At 43.3% G+C, this 20849-nt stretch overlaps 1 protein-coding gene across 3 annotated transcripts; it reads right to left on the minus strand.

Annotated features, from left to right (window-relative positions):
- Positions 1–293: 293 nt before the first annotated feature.
- On the minus strand, positions 294–19472 carry pif1 (PIF1 5'-to-3' DNA helicase homolog (S. cerevisiae)). 3 transcript variants are annotated; one of them, XM_028593183.1, is made up of 13 exons: positions 19341–19472; positions 18483–19072; positions 16364–16487; positions 15938–16063; positions 15198–15351; positions 12771–12885; positions 12323–12429; positions 11949–12088; positions 11213–11319; positions 10956–11043; positions 6866–7011; positions 866–1035; positions 294–591 (listed from the first exon to the last, which is right to left on the minus strand). In XM_028593183.1, the coding sequence occupies exons 2-13, from the start codon at positions 19032–19034 to the stop codon at positions 450–452; spliced, it is 1971 nt and encodes a 656-aa protein (XP_028448984.1). In that variant the 5' UTR covers positions 19035–19072; positions 19341–19472; the 3' UTR covers positions 294–449. The 3 variants fall into 3 exon arrangements, with proteins under 3 accessions (XP_028448984.1, XP_028448983.1, XP_028448986.1); XM_028593182.1 differs by having other exon boundaries at positions 18483–19472; XM_028593185.1 differs by having other exon boundaries at positions 460–591; positions 844–1035; positions 18483–19472.
- Between the last annotated feature and the right edge of the window lie 1377 nt (positions 19473–20849).

Raw genomic sequence — 20849 nt, forward strand, 5'->3', positions numbered from 1 at the left:
AGATCAACAGTTTCTACAACAGTCGACAAACCTTTTGCATTTATTTAAGCACATAATGTCATCCGGAAACTGCTGCGGATTAAAAAAAAAAAAAAACTGCAACTGATCTCAGCTGGTAATAGGTCTGTAATGGAGTGGACCATTCTAAGTGACCCCAAACTTTCGACCGGTAGTGTATAACTGAAAAATATTTGCAGAATTAGACCCATTTGATAAAAAAAAAAAAAAAAAAACACCTATTACCTTATGACTAAGTCCTAATGGCAGGGCACTAAGAAGGCTCCATGCAGAGATATAGGTTGACTAGAACTTTATTGGAAACATACCAACAATCATGATAATAAATTAAAAATAAAGCATAAAAATAAGCTCTTAAAAATAAGATGACCAGAAGGTGGCAGTAAGTGCTGCCGGTTAAAAGAAACCGTGAGGTTGTCTGGTTGCAGTCATTAAGAAAAGCAAATTGTCCCAAGAGAAATAAAACAGGATTCTAACTCATGCACACGGTGCATAATGTCACAGAGGATGAAGATGAAGTCATCTTCAAGAGTTTTCTTTGTTGTGGTTGCCGAAAAAGTCATCCATGGAGGCCTGCAGAGGGCAGTGGAGACAGGAAATTATTTTACAAGCTTGAACAGTGGGTGAAAACATATTTTAAAAGAGATGTTGTGCAGCACTCCAGTGTAATGCGACTGATACTAAATATAATATGGTGTTATACCTCAATCGTGTTTCTACTGGTTATTACTGTGACACTACTACAGGAATTGTATTTTATTTAATGAAAAGCTGAGCCATCAGTCAACACCGTCTACAGGTAATGAGGACAAGGTCTACACGCACCTGCATGAGCAGCCTCTCTTTCCTCAGTTTCTTGTAGAAGACCAGAACGTCTGGATCTGCCCTGACCACACGGGGGTCAAAGTCCATGACCCTCAGACCCTGCAGGCTCCGAGCCCGAGACAACGCCACGTAGGCCTGGCCGCTCTCAAACACGCGCGCCAGCGAGATCTCCACACAGTCAAGGGTCATTCCCTAAAACAAAAAAACATTGGTTACAGGTCAGAAAAAAAAAATTAGCATTGATTAGATAGATATTCCAGTATTTGAAATAAAAAGGTGTCAAAATACAAGATTTAAAGAGCATCATGGGCAACATCTCCGCCCCCAACACTGATTCTCAGGGATTGGATTGCTTTCGTTTCCAATATTTTCTATTTGAAGGGATACGCAGGTGTGGGATTTCCATCATTTCCCACCATGCTTTAGCCCCTCTGCTGTAGATCAAACATCGGTGACACGTTGGTCGTGACCAATGAACTCAATTACCCAGAGGGACCCTTTTTCCCCTCCAGCCAATTTCAGAGCGCGAGGCGAGGATATGAGTTTGCTGCGGAGGCCTGGTGGGGATTGACGATTACACAGTTACAGCTCATTTGTGGGGAGCAGTAATACTGGGTCGGTGTTCAGGGTGTCTGACCACGCTGTAGCAATTTCCCACATGAAATGGCATTGTTGTGTCAGGGCTCACTCGCCTAAACAGTTTCTCTCTCTGCCTGCAGAGTCCTTTGGAAACCGAGAGTAGGAACTTCCGATAAGATTTTGAGAGCGAGCCAAGTTTAATAAAAGAAATACAGCATACAGCTCCAATTTCATGCTCAGAGCATAATTGTGCCACTGTTATTTAATCGCTATATGGCACAGTGAGTGACTGTCTGTCCTTCCATCCATCACAGTGATAAGTATAAATAGTGGTATAAATAGTGTGCATACTGAACAGATGAACCATTTCCCCAAATTGACCTTCTTTTTTCCTGGGGTCAATTTGAACCCAGCAATTTAAACCTCAACAAAAAAAAAAAAAAAAAAAAAAAAAGTCTTTGACTACCTAAATGTCCTTGATAAAACATAACCCTATTTTGGTGCTTTTTATTGGCTTCATACGCAAGGTTATATTTATTTATATTTTTATTTGCACTTTTATTTTTTTTCATTTTGACTTTGTTTTCAAATTTAGTTTTAAAAGAGAGCTTGCTAGTTTAGTTTATTTTTTGAAAATGCTTAGTTTTAGTTTTTTTTGTAATATGGGTCATTTGTCAGGGGCAAGATTCAAAAAGTTCAGAAAAAGTATCGTGTAATAACAACTCGACAAAAACATACCATTTTAGAAATGAAATTAACTACTTACTGAAATTTGAATGCAGATCCATTTACTGAAATTCTAAAAAAAAAAAAAAAAAAAAAAAAAAAAAAAAAAAAAAAAAAAAAAGCACAGTAAACGCAATATAGTCTAGTTATTCTATGGACCATTTAGTCCTGCTGCCATGTCTAGGATCGCCCTCGAGCCCTGATTCTCTTTAGATGCTTTCCCAGTGTACACCTGCATACTCTTTGGCATAGCTGGACTGTGCATGCTGCCCATATTTTGATACCGTATTTGTCCGTTTGTCTGGTGTGTATTGCCTGAAGGGACAGTCCCAACGCAATGCAACTGTAAAGAGAGGGTAATCGCTGCACCCACTTGTCCCATAAATCCGGTATTGCTAAAATACTATAAAGTGTATGACACAGGAGAAAACCGGGAAGGTCTTCAGAAACATGGTGGCGGAATACAATGCACTTCCAGTGGCAGCATTCAAAAGTAGCGCTGCAAAGATTAATCGATTAGTTGTCAACTATTAAATCAAAATGCAAACTATTTTGATAAATCGATTCATCGGTTTGAGTCACTTCATGTAAAAATTTGGATTACAGCTTCTTGAATATGAAAATTTTTTAGTTTCTTCACTCCTCTGTGACAGTAAACTGAATGTGTCTAGTAGAGTGGATTGTGGATTATCACGATAGTCGTTAGTTTCTGCCCTATTCCAAAGGCTTGCCGTTTCTTCACCTTTGGACTTTTGACACTCCTGATACAGTGGATCATATCCAAGTCTTTCCAACTGTCCCCATACACTTCAATGTGGGCAGAGGGACTAGAACAACTTTCCATTTTTGGAAGGCAACGTGTCCACTCTTGGAGACCGAGAGTACAGAATCTGCAGGTGGTTGGGAGACAACAACAAGCCCCAACAGTCTCATTCTCATCAGAGCACGCTGCCTCATCATTTTGTTTTTTTAACCTTTATTTATCCAGATAAATATAGTAAATATATTTAAAATGTTAAAAGGCAAAATATGTGTCAAACCATTCTAAAATAGTACTTGTGTAGTATTGTGGTGCTGCAGAGACATCCTGGGCCTACAGATCCTATCCTACAGACTACAGAAAACATCTTTGTTTGGTACAGATTGTTGCAAAAATCGTTTTGCAAGAATTTGTATGTCAATGAAAATGATGATCCAAAAAATGTATCCGTCCCTCCAATATCGTTAATCATATCGCAACATCAGTCAAAAATAATTGCAATTTGACATTTTCCACATATCGTGCAGCCCTAGTTGAAACTAGACTGAAGCATACCAGTTCTATACAGTGTTTACACTACATACCTACTTGGCATAGGAAACCATTTTAGCAATTAGTATACAGAAAGAAAAAAAAAAAAAATAATAATATCACGGAAAATCACCAAACATACTAGTGAGAGAAAATGATACAACGTATGACAGATGTCAAACTAACAGCAATTTTGGAAATCTACAGCCAATCATGTTTACACTGTACTCCAATAGCATTTATACAATCCATTGTATAGCAACATTTCTCCTTTTAACCTCAACTTACCTTAACATAAGTTTTGATTTCTTGCACTTTTAGCCGTGTTACTTACCCATTGGCCTTTTTTCCTTACTCTTATTTCTCACTATGAGCTTTTAATTAGATTTCCCTGAGGGGGATCAACAAAGTATTCTGAATCAGTTTGGTGGTGAAATCAGTTTCACCACCAAACTGAATGAATATGGAGATCTTTACCATCCATCACATATGACGTGAACGTGGCATTAGCATGCTAGCATTTGCCAATTAGCACTAAAGAAAGTACAGGTGAAGCAGATAGAAATGTCAGTTTTGCAGGTACAAAAACCCATTTAAAAATGTTGGCTGATGATGGCGCTAGATAAAAAGCTTAAAGAGGGGGACTGAACCAGATCCCAGCTGAAATTGTGCGAGAGCTGGGGTACACCCCGTCTTTCCAGTCAATCAAGGGGCTGAGAGACAACCATTGATGCTCCCATTCACACCTACGGGCAACTGAGAGTCACCAATTAATTTGTCTCATATTGCCAGACCTTCCTCCAGGCCACACTGTTTGGGGATTTGCCAATGTTGTTAGATGAGTGAACAGAATTATTGGTCTACTCTCACTGTAGTCTCGCATTGCCAGACCTTCCTCCACAGCTCTGCGGTGGAGGGTCTGGTGAGTCCACACAGCATTTCGGGATGGGAGTAAAACGTGCTCTGGTTTATTGGTATTTCTTTAAACCAATCACAATTGTCTTGGGCGGTGCTAAACGCTGGACGGAGCCGCTGCAAAACAGCCTCGGGAAGGAACTCGTTTTGGTGGAACACGTGTACATTCAAAAGTCGTCAAAATTAGTCGTGCGACAGAAAACTCAGATTGGACAGATAGTCTAGCTAGCTGTCTGGATTTACCCTGCAGAGATCTGAGGAGCAGTTAACCCATAGACAGTATATAATGGACCAATAGACCCCGTTGCTCTGAACGGAGACCAGTGAAGGCTATTAGAAGCACTTTTCCAGTGATGGCCAGCTTTACTGCGCAGCCTCCAACTGAGAGAATAAGACGTGAGCAACGTGTCTGAAAGTTGTAAGTCTTCTGGTAGCTGTGCCAAGAGAAATCTCAATCATTCCCAATCTTACAGATACGGAGACTGTAGGTGTATGTAAGGAGATAACATGGGCACAGGCTAATTATTGATCACCAACATGCTAGTTAACATTAGTAATTAAACCTAAACATCTCATGTAAGTCGAAACTGCCTGCGAGCTTCTCCTGTACTATACGGTAATTCCTCTACTATGCGACAGTAAGTCACTTGGTTATGACACAATCGTTAGCTTATTTTTACAAAAACGTCTGCTACGGAGCCATAACGTGAGGTACAAGGTAATGAAGTCTTTTATACATTGTCGTGTTTCTTTGGAACTAAACAACGGACAAATAGAGTCTTTAAACGCTTCAGATGTGAAGTTATTCGCAGTCAAGTGACGTAAAAAAAAAAATGGCGGTCAGCGGAATGCTAACAGGAGGTGATGGCCAGTTAGCAACAAAATGGCGCCATGATGGCTCGAGTTCTGAAGCAAAGCTTACCACCTCGAGTTAACCATAGTCCTCAGAAATCCACCGGAGTTTAAAATGACATCACAAAAAGAGGAAAGTAACGGACATCCGGCTGAAAACAGTGACATCCGGCGGAATTTCAGGTGGCAACATAGCTATCCAGGAAGTGGATTATAGTGGATGTGGATTATAGTGGATATAGATAACCAGCTAACCTAACCTGCCTAACCAGTCTTTGGACTGCGGGAGGGAGACAGAGGCTGACACGGGGAGAACATGCAAACTCTACACAGAAGGGCCGCAGGCGCCACTCTTCAAGACGTGGCTAACAGAACTTAGCTCTGTATTACATATGGAGAACATTCGATATGGTATCTTAAAAAAAAAAAAAAAAAAAAAAAAAAGTAATACGCCCAAGTTTTTTTTTTTCCTCATCTCTTTTCTTTTCATATTGGCATATTTGTTACTCCTAATCTTTGTATCATACTAATTGGAAAACCCTTAAAAAAAAAAAAAAAAAAAAAAAAAAAAAAAGGACCACAGGCGGCCTGTGGGGAGACTGTGCCAACCACTGCACCACCACACCGCCCTAGTTGTTCACACATTTCACTCAAAATCCCTTAACATCGCTGGAATAGTCAGGAATCAAACTCACAGATTCATCATCTGGGAACCGATATCTAGTTATGGCCAAATTAAGCTTAATTAAGCATTTTACTTTTTAAATCTCACTAAATGGCGCTCTTTGTCTAAAGAAAAAAGGCTCAAGGAATGGCTAGTCAGTGTGCTTTCAACCCTTTGTTGACCAGAGAGCGCTGTCGAGTGGCCTCAGAACATAAAGAAAAAGGCTTCCCGAAGCTTCATTTGGCCATCACGACCAATAACGGCAGTGCTACATTTTGTGCCAGTCTATCCGGAGGATGTTGGGATATTTCACTGGACACCGGGAAACTCGGGGCTGCTGGGGCCGAGAAAAAGGTTTAAAAAACTAATTGAGGATGTACTCTCTGTGCATCATGAACGTCTATACAAAAAGTGTGCAGTGATCATGTCTAGCCATTGTCAGTTTCATGACAAAAGCTAAAAGATGAAGAGTTACCTAGCGCTGCAAGTTTTTAAATGTTCTCCACTACTCTGCTAGAAATAAAAGACTGATAATGAACTACTAGTAGTGAATTCATAGAAAAGTTTCCTTTTGTAAGACGTTATAAAAGAGCCGTTTTCTTTTCATCTGAACAAAATCTATATTTCTGAGATCGCTTTCAACATCCATCACCTGATGAATGGATTGTCGACCTTAATGACACAATCTGTACAATGATTGAGCTCCGAGGCCGGTTCACACACCGCAATCAAACCTTGAGCTATTTCTAGCACTCTAGCAATAATACCAAATGCAATACAAAAAAAAGATAAAAACTTCTTTCAGGCTAATTGAGTTTGAATTGCCATCCATCAAGTGAGTCACGCATTCAAAATAAAACACACAAAAGACTGGTGTTCCATGGCAACACCGAACAGTAGCTTCCTCGAATAGAAAGTAATGCCATGCTAATGATTTGGTGAGCATTTGCCTCAGGATGTGTGTGCATGTTTGTGATGTCTGAGCGCGTACAGACCTGGCTCTTGTGGATGGAGATGGCCCAGGCCAGTTTGAGGGGCAGCTGCTGTCGACTCAGGTGGACCCCCCCGCCGGACTTAAACACCCAGCGCTCCGGCTTCAGCACCTCTGTGACGCCACACAGGAAACGCACATGTGGGAGTCCTGAGGAGACCGGCAAAGATTCAGCACATGGAAGGATGAGAATCTAAAATATGGATTTTTTTTTCAAACAATCAACACTGTTTAATATGTATGATAAAAACACAAAACAAAAAGATAAAAACTAAATCAATCAGATTTCCATCAAAAAAACAAAAGGATGAGTTAGAGAGGGAGCAGGCAGAAAGATAGTGCTGCCCCTACTTTACAATATCATATTATCACAGAAGAAACAAAAGATGCCTTTTAATATAAAAAAAAAAAAAAATACACAATGTGGTATTTTCATTTCACTAATGCCTGACCTGCTGATACAACATGAAGGACCTAAGGCTTTCTAGTTGGGATGTTTTTTTAAGCGGGGTTATATGGAGGTACTTCTCTACAGTAGATGGCGGTCAGCACGCCCCCAGTTTGGAGAACCGGAAAGGCGTACCGACACAGAGGCTAAGCTAACGGACGTGGCAGCAGCAAGACGTATTTCAGCCACCTAAAATAAGAGGCCTACATAGTCAATATGGGTTTATGTCCACACAATATTTGGAATGTATTCACCGCTCTACCTTGCCAACAAAACAGCCCTCTTGGCTCTCTTCAACGCCACCAGACTCCTTTGACAGAAACGGTGATTTTACCTCACAGAACACAGGAGTTGCTTGTCTACGGTTGCCTTGATGGGTTAGTCTGAGTTAGTGTGACTTCGGTGGCTTAGTTTTGGATTCACCAAAGTCACACAATAACACAAACTCTACGAATGAGGCAGCGGTAGACAAGCAACTCCCGTGTTCTGGGAGGTCAAAAGGTTTTTTTGTCAAGGGGTTTCTGGTGGCTTTGAACTGAGTAGAGATGATAGAAGGGCCTCAGTTCTCTATAGGAAAGGACTGTCTGATGGCAAGATAAAGCGGTGAAAATATTCTTAATATACTGTATCTTACACTTAAAAATGATTTTTTTTAACCGGGCCGTTTTTGTAGCTAATACACCGACTATGGAAAAGTACATAATTCGAAAGTATCCAAACTGTCCCTTTAAGTTCTATTTCGTATAGGCTTCGCCCTCTAAGCCACGATATGGGTTTATCCCTTCGCGCATGCGCAGTCGTGAAGATTTTCTTTCCCGCCCTTGCGTGCCGCACGGGCTTCAGCTACGTCCGCAATTACTGTATAAAAACAGGGCGGACCCGTTGCTCTGCTCCCACTTTTTCTTCAAGCAAGGGCAGTTATGAAGAAGGTAACGAAAACTACCAGCTCCAGCGGCGTCCGCCTCTGCCCCTCCTGCGAGGCCGGCTACATCTTCTCGCCGGACCTCCACCCCCGCTGCGAGACCTGCCTCGGCGCCTCTCATGCCGGCAAGGCTCCCACCTCCGACGCCTCCTGCCCGTTCTGCGCCCGCTTGCCTTCTAAAGAGCTGGCGCAAACGGCGGGCGGACGCTTTTCTGGCCTTTGAGGTCGACGGAGAGGGGGACGGCGACAGCGTCGACGCCCTGGAACCGCTGGAAGAGGGCGTCGCCGACGGGCACGAGTCCGATGACTCGTCTCCCCCGAACGACTCGCTCACCACTGGGAGGACTGGATCTGGAGACAGGGATCGATGCCTTTCCGCTACGGCTCTCCCCGTCTCCAGAACGGCCAGGGGCACCGCCTCAGCGGTCTTCCCCTCTGCCGCAGGTGGCTCTACCCTCCACCACCAAGGCTCTTTTTATGGACCTGCCGGAGATCATAAAAAGGGCGGCGGACCAGAGGGGCATAGCGCTTCCAGCGGAGCCTCCAGCCCCCTCTCGAGCGGTGACATCTACTCTCAGGAGCCGCCGTCCAAACGAGCCCCACTCTGGCCGCGCTTCACGGAGCTTCGGCCGTTCGTGGAGGAGGCTCCCTCTCAGCCAGGGAAACTGAGGGCGCCAGTTTCGCGCTATGCCCCGTTCACACGGGTTCATGGCGACACAGAGGCAGGTTTTCCTTCGGTCCCCCCTCTGGAGCAGAGCCTGGCGTCGATTCTGCTTCCGAAGGCTACCTTCTTCGATCACCGGAAGCCGTCCCCCCCCCGTCCCCCCAGGACCAGGTTTGCGTCCAAGTCACTGACCGGTCTCACCAGTGTGCGGCCCAGGGCTTAGCGGCGCAAAACAACATATCCTTGCTAGCCTCCGCCGTCTCCGCCATGGCCACCAACCCGGAGGCGCTTCCTCCGGAGCTAGCTACGGAGATCGGCAAGGCTATGACCACCATCCTCACCCTCAGCACGGCGACCACGGTGGCGTTGTCGAGGATCCAGGCGTGGCAGACTGTGGCCCAGCGAAATATCTGGCTCCACATGTCACAGCTACCCACAGAGGTCACAGCTACCCACGGAGGTCACAGCTACCCACGGAGGTCAGGCGCGAGCTTCTGTACGGTCCCATAGCTCCCGATTGACTATTCGGACCTCGTCTACAGACAGCCACATCCCACATCCCACCTCCACCAGGCAGCCGAAGAGGCGGGGCAATGGCAATGACGGGGCGAGGGGAACGTCTGTCCCTCCACGGTTGAGAATCGGAAACACAACGGCCCTTTTAAGGGCCGCTCAAGTCTTTCTATAGAGCAGGTTCCCTCAACCTAGCAGCCCTTGTTCCCACTGAACATTACGCTGATGATATGACCGATGTTCCCCACACAAGCACAAACATGACAGCGGGAGCAGACGCCATGGTCATCCGGAGCGCACAAACGCATCCTGGTTCCCGACGCTGGTCCAGCTGCTGGCGGCTCCCCCCTGGCAATTGCGCTGTCAGTCTCGCCGTCCTGTCTCTCAATCAAAGGGGACGGGAGCGCAGCCACCCTACAGCCCAATCCTTCCTTCACACCAAAAAGTTTAACAAATTCCTTTCGGTTTTTTCCCTCCAGGGTTTTTTCCCCCCACCTCATAACAACGACGCGGAGGAGGCCTCTCACATATTGTGCCCGGTGCGTGCGTTATCACAGTATGTTTTACGCACGGCGGACATAAGGCGGACACAGCAGCTGTTTGTTCACTACAGGGAACACTCCCAAGGGGCGGCCCTGTCGAAACAACGCCTGTCCCACTGGCTGTGCGAGGCTATCACCCAGGCCTATAACGCGGAGGGGGCGGTGCCCCCCCAGGGCATTCGGGCACATTCTACACGGGCTCGGTCTACATCGACAGCCCTGTTCAGAGGCATGTCAGTGGCCGAAATCTGTGCTGCGGCCTCTTGGGCATCTTGCCCCCTCCCCTCCCCCCTACTCTGGGTGTCTGGGAGGAACTCGGGCGTCCCATAATTATCAATCATGTATTTCCCTCATCAATCATGCACGCCTGCATTCTCAGCTTGGGCTTTCAGCCAGCTAACAGGTCGTTGCCATGGCGGCACATAAAGTGACAGTAAGGGAAAACAGTCTATGTTCCACTTGTGGGATCTGTCGCAGGTGGCATTGACTACATCAGCTTCGCCCTAACCCATATCGTGGCTTAGAGGGCGAAGCCTATACGAAATAGAACGATAGTTACGTTGTTGTAACTCCAGATTCTATGAGTATAGGCGTAGCCCTCTAAGATTCGGGCCACCTGCTCCTATTGCATTAGCTGAAGAAAAAGCTGATGTTGGGAGCAGCGCAACGGGTCCGCCCTGTTGTTATACAGTAATTGCGGACGTAGCTGAAGCCCGCACGGCACGCAAGGGCGGGAAAGAAAATATTCACGACTACGCATGCGCGAAGGGATAAACCCATAGCGTGGCTTAGAGGGCTACGCCTATACTCATAGAATCTGGAGTTACAATAACGTAACTATCGTTCTTCTGTTTAGATATCCTCCAGTGACTATTCCTTAAAGTCCATAATTGCCACCAAGAGTATAATTACAACTAAAATATAGAGATGAGGTAATCAAACTCTGGCTTTTCGGAGAAAATATTTCCGCAATACGTTTCAAGGGGAATAAATAAAATCACATACCATTTTTTCCAGACTCAAAGGCCACGACAACCCCCCGCGCTCCGTTCACCAGACCTCGAGAGACATCCTGGTTCTTCGTCAGCATGACCTTTAAAAGAACAAGCGGCATTACATCACAGAGAGTCGCCTCGACTCAAAACCGAGCGCCGTATCCTCGACACATATCAAAAGTACAATGTTGTGCGCCAAATTGCTGAGGGTATGGAGCATAAAGAGCACACGCTGCACACACACACACGCTGCACACACACGCTCACCTGAGCCCCCACTTTGAGGTGGATCACTTTGCTGACGGGGCTGTGAGCATCGATGGCGTTCACCAGGGCTGGGTCGCTGTCCAGAGCCTCGAACACACGCACTGACCCTAAGGGACCAGGAGACATTCATTACATAGGATAATAAAAATAAAAAGGGAGTTTTATATAGAAAATATGATGGGACACGGCCAAACAGTCGTGTAAAGAACCTAAAGATATAAGAGTATGTAGGGCTGGGCAACTAATCAAATTTGGATCATGATTTCAGCTCCTAACAATCAAGAAAAAACAATAACTCTACTCAGCCAATATTTGAATATATTATTTATTTTAAGGGGAACTGAAAGGTCAACGAGAAAAGTATTTAATTAAAAGTTGTTTTCACTGTCTTTTGAAGTTCAATAAATGCCACATCTTCCCACAAGTCACTGAGTAATCGTGTTAGATAATCAGGATTTCAATATTGACCAAAATAATTGCGATTATGATTTTGTCCATAATCGAGCAGCCCTAAAAGTATGAAACCATGAACAAGAAAATGGCTTTAAAAATTGGATACAACAGAAAATAAAGTGGCGTCTGGCTGAGACTGAAAATATCTGGAGGAAACCGGTTTCAACAAGTTCCCAGAACATGACTCAAGCCATCTCCTTTGTCATTTTCACCCCCACACAAGCCAACCAAAGAAACACCCGTTTCAAGCTGGAAAAACAAACATCTAATGAACACTTCAGACCAGGCAGCTGCTGGAGTTTCTTGTCGTTTGTGAGCTCCACGTCGTCCTTGTGTGTGCACAGCCTGGTCGCTAGGATACCATCCCTCTCGATGTGATGGTAGGCGCTTCCCAACAGCGTCGCGGTGACGTCCTCTGTCACCCTGGATGGGGTTTATTAAGACAGAAAGACAATTTTTGCAGCATAGCACAAATGTTCTGTAGAACACAAAATGACCTGCCACAGCGCTAATTGCATGCATGTAATGCACTTACATAGCCCACATTAACTGTATATAAAATAATAAACCCATTCTGGCAATAAATTGCTTGGGAAAAAAAAAAAAAAAAAAAAAAAAAAAAAAAAAAAAAAAAAAAAAACGTGCCCGTGACTTTACCTCCCGACCCGCACAGACTGCAGGAGGGAGATGAAGGACTGGTCAGTTTGCCTCCGCACCTCCATTAGCTCCATATTCACCTGGATGACCTTACGCCAACTCCTGGCCTGCAGGAAGGGAAAAGGTTTGTTTTTAAATATCCATGCATGCTTTTCAGGAAGTAAGCAGTTATTCTGTATGACTATGCTAATTAAAAGGTCCCATGACATGGTGCTCTTTGGATGCTTTTATATAGACCCGAGTGGTCCCCTAATACTGTATCGAAAGTCTATGCACAACCATAAATCAGACTTAAGACGCGAGGAAGGAAAGCAAGTGGAGGAGCTGGGGGTGTAATTTGATGGAAGTGGGATGCAACTGGACAGATTGGCCGGCCATTTGATTTCGCCCTGCAACGTGGTTTCGCCCTGTGGTCTGGTGATAGTTGTAAGACCCACGGTGGTCTGACCTGGAAGCAGAAGCTGGCTCTTTCCTTTCCCTTGGAAACAGGAGGCAGCTGGAGGAAGTCGCCACACACGATCAGCTGGATGCCTCCAAACGGCGCCGTAGACCTCCGCACCGACCTACAAGAGTGTAGCGAGAAGTTGAGCGTCACTGAAGATCAGTGATTCCATCTTCTATATGGATGCAGGATCTCACACACTATCTCACATCAAACTTGCAATGCATCACACAGTATTGCTCACATCAGAGTGCTGCTAACGTTTAAAACCTAGGGAATGATCTGATCTAACTGCAACCATAGAGACAAAAAGTCTGCTGCTCAAATACTGTCAGCAAAACTCTGAGGAACACCATAATGTGAAGGAGGAGAGGGGAGATATAAGTCTCTGAAAGGAGTGTAAAATCTAAAAGTGTCCCCAAGGTGTGTTAGGAAAAAGGGAATTGAAATTGAAATTTACAAAAACGGTAAACATTAGGAGTATGACTTGGGTTATTACAGACATTTAATAATTTTCACCTTTCAAAACAAAAGTTTCAGTTTTATGAATTATAAATGCTGCCTGTGTGAAAAAGCTTTAATGAAGTCCTATCATTTACTGGTGACCAAGTCGTTCCATTTGTACAATTTGTGTAAAGTTGTCAAGGATGATTCAAATTAGTCAAATGCATCACTGAGCACTGTGGGTTAGGGCTGTTGGAACGAATTCAAAAAGTCAAATAGTAAAAAAAAAAAAAAAAATCAATACCATTCTAATGGGATTATTTTTATAAATAGGTTAACTAACGTTAGCTAATCTCCCTCTTCTCATGTTCTCATTGTGAGCTTACGTTACGTACCGAGTATAGTACAGGATTTGGAGAACTTTTGGGAAGGGGCGAAAATACTGGTTAGCTGATTGGATAAACCATCTTTCTATCACCACCTATGTTGGTGATAGACAGGCCAAATCAACCAATCAGATCAAACTCTTGCCGAAACCAGTCGGGAGAAGAGCAAACCCATCTTTTCCTCCGAGAAAAGCCTCCAGTGACGTTTCTTGCTCTTCTTTAAAATGAAGGAATACTTTCTTTTGGATAAAACTTGCGCGATAGCTACGCTCATCTCATCCGTGGACGCTGCCATGTTGTTTAGACTAACCGTCGCTTCTCGTTGCGTCACACCTAAACCCGCCTTAAAACCAACGCTGATTGGTCGGTCGTTTGGCAAACGGCTCCAAATTTTCTCTATCTCAAGATGCCAGACTGATCTCAGAGTAGAAAACTGGAGTTTACGAGATCAGGACAGTCTCACGAGGCTAGGAGTGACAGGTTGCGGCTGGAAATCGGAAGATGGGAAATAGTTTTAACATGCCTTTAAAAATCGACATCCACCGAGCCAAAGTGAATCAATGGTAATCAATAGTGTTATCAATAGTTAGCTTATTCTTGTTCTCCAACTGCGTCGCGAGTTATAGCAGCTTAGCTGGGCACTTCATGGAGACAGCTGAAGTTAATGTTAGCTGCCCTACAGCTGTCAGCGTTAGCTTCGACTTCATATATTACCTTCTAACAGCTGGATTCTCAGTAACGTGACAACCTGCAAGAAACAGGTTGCTTATAAATCACTAAAATAGTAGTGGCAGCACAGTTAGTTATTAAGGTCGTTAGCATCGTGACTAAAACAAGTGTTATTTTACGACAAATCGTTTAGGCTGGGCTTTCCAACATGATGTCATTGTGCTAACAGAGCACCGTTAGCCTTAACAACAGAGCCGCTTCACTACACTTGTTAGATAATGTTTCATTACAGTGTTCGCTGTTGATTTGTGTTTTATCGCTGTGTGCGTGGTGAATATAATGCAAACAGAGAGCGGCGTGCCAGAAATGCAACGCGCCATGTCGTAGATCCCCTTCAAGGCCAGGCTGATGTTGGAAGTCCCTCTAGTGGACATAAAGTGTAACAACATCCACATGCTTACAGTGGCATTGACAAGGTATAAGCCTGAGTAGTGTAGTACATATAACAGGCTGCATTTGAGCATTAAATATTCTAATATTTAAAAAACAAATTTGAATGGTATTATAGAGGAAGACTGACAGCTCTACTGTGGGGGGGAGGGGGGGGGGGGGTAATTGGAGCCAATTATAGCACAGTATCCTGAACGTGATATCAAACACTTTCAGGAAAGCTTTACTTAAAAGAATATTACCATAATTCATGGTTTTGGACAGTCTATGAGTTATGTCTACACTACTGTACATCTCAAATATGTAAATGTAATTTGACAGCTGCAGCAGCCACTTAGGAAGCAAATGAGCACCTGCCTTGAATGACGTATAGCGGGTGAACACGTGAAAGCTCTACCAACAGAAAACATCTTTACTAAAAGATGTCTATAACGATTTGCTGTGGCATCATAAGGAGATTGTTTCTTTAAGGCAGACGTCTCACCTTGCCACCGCCTCGAGCTTGTCAAAGAACTGGGCCTCCACCATGGAGATCTCGTCGATGATGAGGTGTCGACAGCTGGTCCAGTGCTGCAGCACGCCGGGCCTCTGAGCCAGCTCGATGCACTGCTCCAGCGGGGCCGAGCCGGAGCCGATGCCTGGACGGAGACAGGTGGTCAGACGCAAATGAATAACAGTGCAAATGCTCCATTCACACTGCCTGCTGTATATTGAGATTTAATTAGAAGCATCCGTTAACGTGGAGAGACATCCGACACCCCCTCCTCGATTATATTCAAGATTTATAGTCCGACAGGCGCCTTCACACAGACATTGTAATGGAGTCAAAGGCTGCAGCTTTACTAGCACAAAAGAAATAGATGTAAAGACCTTTTGTCTTTATATTAAGAGGGACAGAAGACACTGATAAGTAGTGCTGAAAGTTAAATGTTACTAAATGATAAATCAAGATAATCAGCCAATTAAATCAATTTTTTTGTTATAGTTTATATTAATAAGGAGTCTGCCTTGTGCCCATTAATAGTACAGCGTAAATTCAGGATAGGCCTTTCATTGATACCAGCAAAATGAACAATTATTTGGATAACATGCAATAAACAGTAAGGTGTTGATGGTGGTGGTGGTGGGGGAACTAAACTCTGCGCATCTCTCCCCACTAATGTGTTATTTCCAGAGACAGTCTTTAAATCAAGTTCATTGGCCCCCAGAGACACGACGACTCACCAGCAAAGTTGTGTAAGGTTGTTCCTCCAATGTGGCATGCAGCCACTCCTGTGCTGGCTGTGGCAAATGTGCTCTTTGGAGGAAGAGAGCCCATGATTCTCTTCAGGAGGAACGACTTTCCTGTACCTGAAAATCAAACATTCAAAAAGAGCTTAAAAAAAACAAAAACACTATTCTTTAAAATTGCCAAAAGAAAAACACCATAAATGGGTCATGAAAGGAGATTTACATCCGATTCTCTTGCGGAAATGTCAAAGCCAAAATGCCTAAAACTTGTTACTAACAGGCATAATCAGTAAGACAATGTCATTCAGTAAGACCATTATGCAGAATGTAACATGCATACCCTTTTCTTTTTTTATTCTAGACATCTAGTTATGACAAACTTGTGACAATGGAATTTAAAATGTGTTGTCTCACACACACCTGCACTTCCAGTGAAGAAGATGTTCTTGCCACTCAGCACTGCACCGAGGACAGCCGCCTGTTCTTTATTCAGCTTACGTGTTGGCAGAGACAGGATGGGCTTCTTGCTCGGGTTGGCCTTTACCTGAAACAATCAACATGCACATTTTACAGAAAATATAAGAGCATGTTTTTATAAAAAAAAAAAAAAAAAAAAAAAAAAAAAAAAAAAAAAATCTTATCCACAGATCAAAATCATCCCGTTTAAAGCATATTGCACTCCTTTGTCTACTGCTCCCTTATGGGCCAAGCCAAAAAGGCAAGCATGCAGAAGCTTCGGGAAAGAAACTTCAGATACAGTATTAGGGGACCACTGAGGTCTATATAAAAGAAACTTCAGATACAGTATTAGGGGACCACTGAGGTCTATATAAAAGAAACTTCAGATACAGTATTAGGGGACCACTAAGGTCTATATAAAAGAAACTTCAGATACAGTATTAGGGGACCACTAAGGTCTATATAAAAGAAACTTCAGATACAGTATTAGGGGACCACTGAGGCCTATATAAAAGCATCCAAAAAGCAGCATGTCATGGGACCTTTAAGGTTGCTTATGACTGTAAGAGGATAATGCTCAACAAACCCAGGTGTAGGGCTGCCACCTCTTAGTCGATTAGTCGACTAATCGGTCGTTTTGGTCTTAGTCGACTAAGATTTCTTTAGTCGATTAGTCATTTGTTATGCTTATTCATGCTTAATTACTTACTTCCAAGAAACTTCTGAGCACTTTTATGGTAAACACAAGATTTAAAGTGGTGCTTTTGCAGGATTAATTGTAGAGAAACTCAGTTTTACAGATGGTTAATTAACTACATTTATATTGTGCTTTTCTAGTCTTAACCACCTCTCAAGGCGCACAGCTCTGTCAATTAAAATCAACTAATCGATTAGTCAACAAGTGTTAGTCGACTAAGAACTTCTTTAGTCGAGGACAGCCCTACCCAGGTGCTCTAGTGCAAGTGACCTGTTTTGTAATGCAGGGGTAAGCACCTTCCAGGCATTATTGAGGAGTCAGGTCTACAAAATAAATTTGTCGCCTGAACGTCTCCCAGAACAGCATTGTTCTGCTGCTGGCAAAATCCTAGGTTTAGTGCCATACGATACCAATCATCACTATGGAAACACTGGTACAAGTGTCTTTTACTGAAATGCAGTATTGTAGTTTCTTTTGTTTTTATTTTTCTGTATATGTTTCTTTGTCTTTTTAACATATATTGTATGTCATGTCTGTTTCTTCTGAATGGACCTGGAGTCTGGCAATAAAGTTGATGAGGATGATGATGATGATGATGATATCCAGAAGGGGAAAATGTTGGTGCAGTAGTCTGCTTTGACAGTGGTGGAAGTATTCAGATGCTTTACTTAATAAAAAGTACTAATACCACACTGTTAGAATAGTCTTTTACAAGTAGAAGTACTGCATTGAAAATGTTAAAGTAAAAGTTTGTAGGTATAATCAGGAAAATGGACTACAATCAACCAAGTGTTTAATGGTCTAATCATTTCAGCTGGACTTGTAGGACATTAGTAGGTAGTTCAAGTTGTAATAAAACATGGTATATTATAAGCTGCATGCGTTTTGTGTGCAAAAATCTTAATTTGTAAAGTAACCAAAGCTGTCAGATTAATGTACTAGAGTAAAAAGTACAATACTTTCCTCTGGAATGTAGGAGTAAAAGAAAAAAGTGGCATGAAAAAAAAAGAAAAGAAAAAGTCTCAAGTACTTCACATTTGAACTTAAGCACAGTACTTGAGTAAATGCACTTATTACCCCTGGTAGTCTTCTACTAATAATCACATACTTATCATTCAAATATGCATCTTGCACACTACTTGGCACCATTACCTTTTGCACTTTACATGTGTACTCATCTTGATATGTCTTATTTGTATTTTTGTATATTATGTTGATATGTGCATATGGTTGTCTGTATTGTACAGTATGTGTCTATATTGTCTACATGTCTATTTGCTGAATGTAACACCTACCGAAGTCAAATTCCTTGTGTATGCAAGTATACTTTGCCAATAAAACGGATTCTGATTTAATGAAGTGTTCCGTGCGTGTTCAACTCACTGGGCTGAAGTTCGTGTCACTCCTGGACCTTTTGACCTGCTGTCCTGTTCCTGCTCGGGTCATCTTATTGGTGCGCTCCGCCAGCCCTGTGGGGGCCACTTTACCCCTCAGCTCATTCACCTTCTGGATGTCCTTTTGCTGCAGGGGGCTGATGGCCTCGAAGCTGCGGGGCAGACCGGCTTTGAGCTTCTCTCGGCCGCTCAGAGGCTTGCTGCTCTGCCGGGCCTGGTGTTTGATGCTCAGGGTTTTGAGGAAGAGGTTGAGCCGGTCTGGGGGGCAGTTGGAGATGAGCACCTGCGTGTTTTCGGGCAGCAGTTTGACGGTGCACTTCCCTTCTCTGGCGAACTTGGTGAAAAGTTTGAATTCTTTCAAATGGTAATTTTGCGGCACTTTCCCGTCGTGGACGCGGAGGATAATCTCGTGGAACTCATTCCGGCCCAGGATGACCGAGGCTTTCCGGATGAGCTGCCTCCGGGTGGCCTGGCCGGAGGCGTTGAGCTGCTCCACCGTCACACAGCACTGCAGCTGGCCGCCGTCCTCCCCGGAGAACATCGCAGCAACTTTTTTTTTTTTTTTGTTTGTCAAATAAGCTACGAGAGTTCACGTGTAAAGGCTGTTACTGAACAGTTTGCTCAGGTAGTTTTAGGTAAAGATTTCACCATGGTGAATGAAACAGAACCATGTTTTGGGGTTTTAAAAGTCTGCAACAATGTAATGTCGTCGCAGCTGTTGTGCTCCGTTCAATCAATTCAAACATCAAGCCTCGTGACCTCGCTTCATCATTGCATTTAAACATAACCGAGTGATCGAAATCAACTAAAAATGTAGTCACGGGAAGACTTTTACTTCAGCTCTTACCTTTGTTTTTGTTTTTTAGAACAGTTTAGAATCTTTGTCTCCGTTCCGTTTTTCCGTGCAGCTGCTGCCCCACTCCGGGAACGCGAGCACCGATTTTCAAATTGTCGCTGCGTGAATTCAGCCAATAGCCGAGCGACGCTGTGGACCAATCAGGAAGAGGGGGTTTAACAAAGCAGCCAATGAAAGAAAGAGAAGGGACGCCCCCTGGCTGCACCGACCAATCGGTGTTGTTATGACTGGCTATGATATTTGTGTGAAATACACATGGCTATCCAGAAATAAAAATGTTTTTTTTTCCTTCTAAACAGAATATTTTCATTTTAACAATGTTCATAAGTATCCACTATTGAAAATAACACGTCAGTGAATGATGACCATAGAAACAGTTACATTCAGACATAGTGTACAATACATAGTTTCCTGGCTTAGGCGCTATTGACCTTTTTATACCTTTTTTTTTTAGCATAGAAAGTTCGTTTTGTAGTGCATATACACACTGAGAACGTCTTCAATTTTCAATATGAAATACAGACACTATTTTATTTTCTCTATTGTCTGAACAAATGTGAGTCATGTCCTCACTGTGAAACTGCTTATTGTTCAATATACTGGATTGTGATTTGAACTGGTGGACATGTTATGTATAAAACACAGGATGAGTGAATGGTTTAATAACTGAGAAGTCAGAGTAGTAATCTACCCATGTGGAAAGAACCAATGGATGGCTGATGGAGGGAGATGATAATATTATACATTATAATGGTTTGAAAAATCAAACCGGCTCTGGTCGTCAATCATTTGTAATTAGTGGTGCAGTTGCAGTAAATCCTTAAAAAAAATACTGAACATCAAAGAAAGGAACTATCCAGCTCTTTTATCTATCAATTCTAGAAGTTATGATGCCCTAATTATCTTTTAATCATACAATAATACCCAAATGCATCCCACATAGGGTGGGATTCTTTACACTGTTACAAAAGCAACAAACCATTTATCATTTTCACATATTTCAAGCTACTTTCTGTGTGACTGTGTGAAGCTTCCCTGAGCTTGACGAGAGGGGAGAACGTACGTTCACAGTCGAGTCTCTGTCATTAGACAAGGTTGACTAAACCCAAAACATTTTAAAGTGACTAAACACCCCGATCTTTCAGCTGAGGGGGGCAGGGTGAGGGCGTTTGATCAGTGACAGTCTGGAGAAATGAGTCTCACACTGATACACATTAATCATCTGCTAGGTTCTAGCAGATGTCTCTTGAATCCAAAAGGTGAGGAGGAAGAAGAGGTAATGGGGCAAGTTGATATATAAAGCAAAATGTCATCACGACCTACCTCACACTTTATACTTTTTAAAATATCGTCACTACTTTGATATTTATAAAGGTTTCGGTGGGTGACATGCAGTCATGAGTAATTTCCTAATTAGACGCCACATTCCGAGCTTGTCAGCTCAAGCAGCCATGTAGAATCAGTCCGTGTTCCTCTATTTGAAAGGGGCTACATATGCTA

The sequence above is a fragment of the Perca flavescens genome, chromosome 12 (genome assembly GCF_004354835.1).
Source record: "Perca flavescens isolate YP-PL-M2 chromosome 12, PFLA_1.0, whole genome shotgun sequence".
Classification (NCBI taxonomy): Eukaryota; Metazoa; Chordata; class Actinopteri; order Perciformes; family Percidae; genus Perca; species Perca flavescens.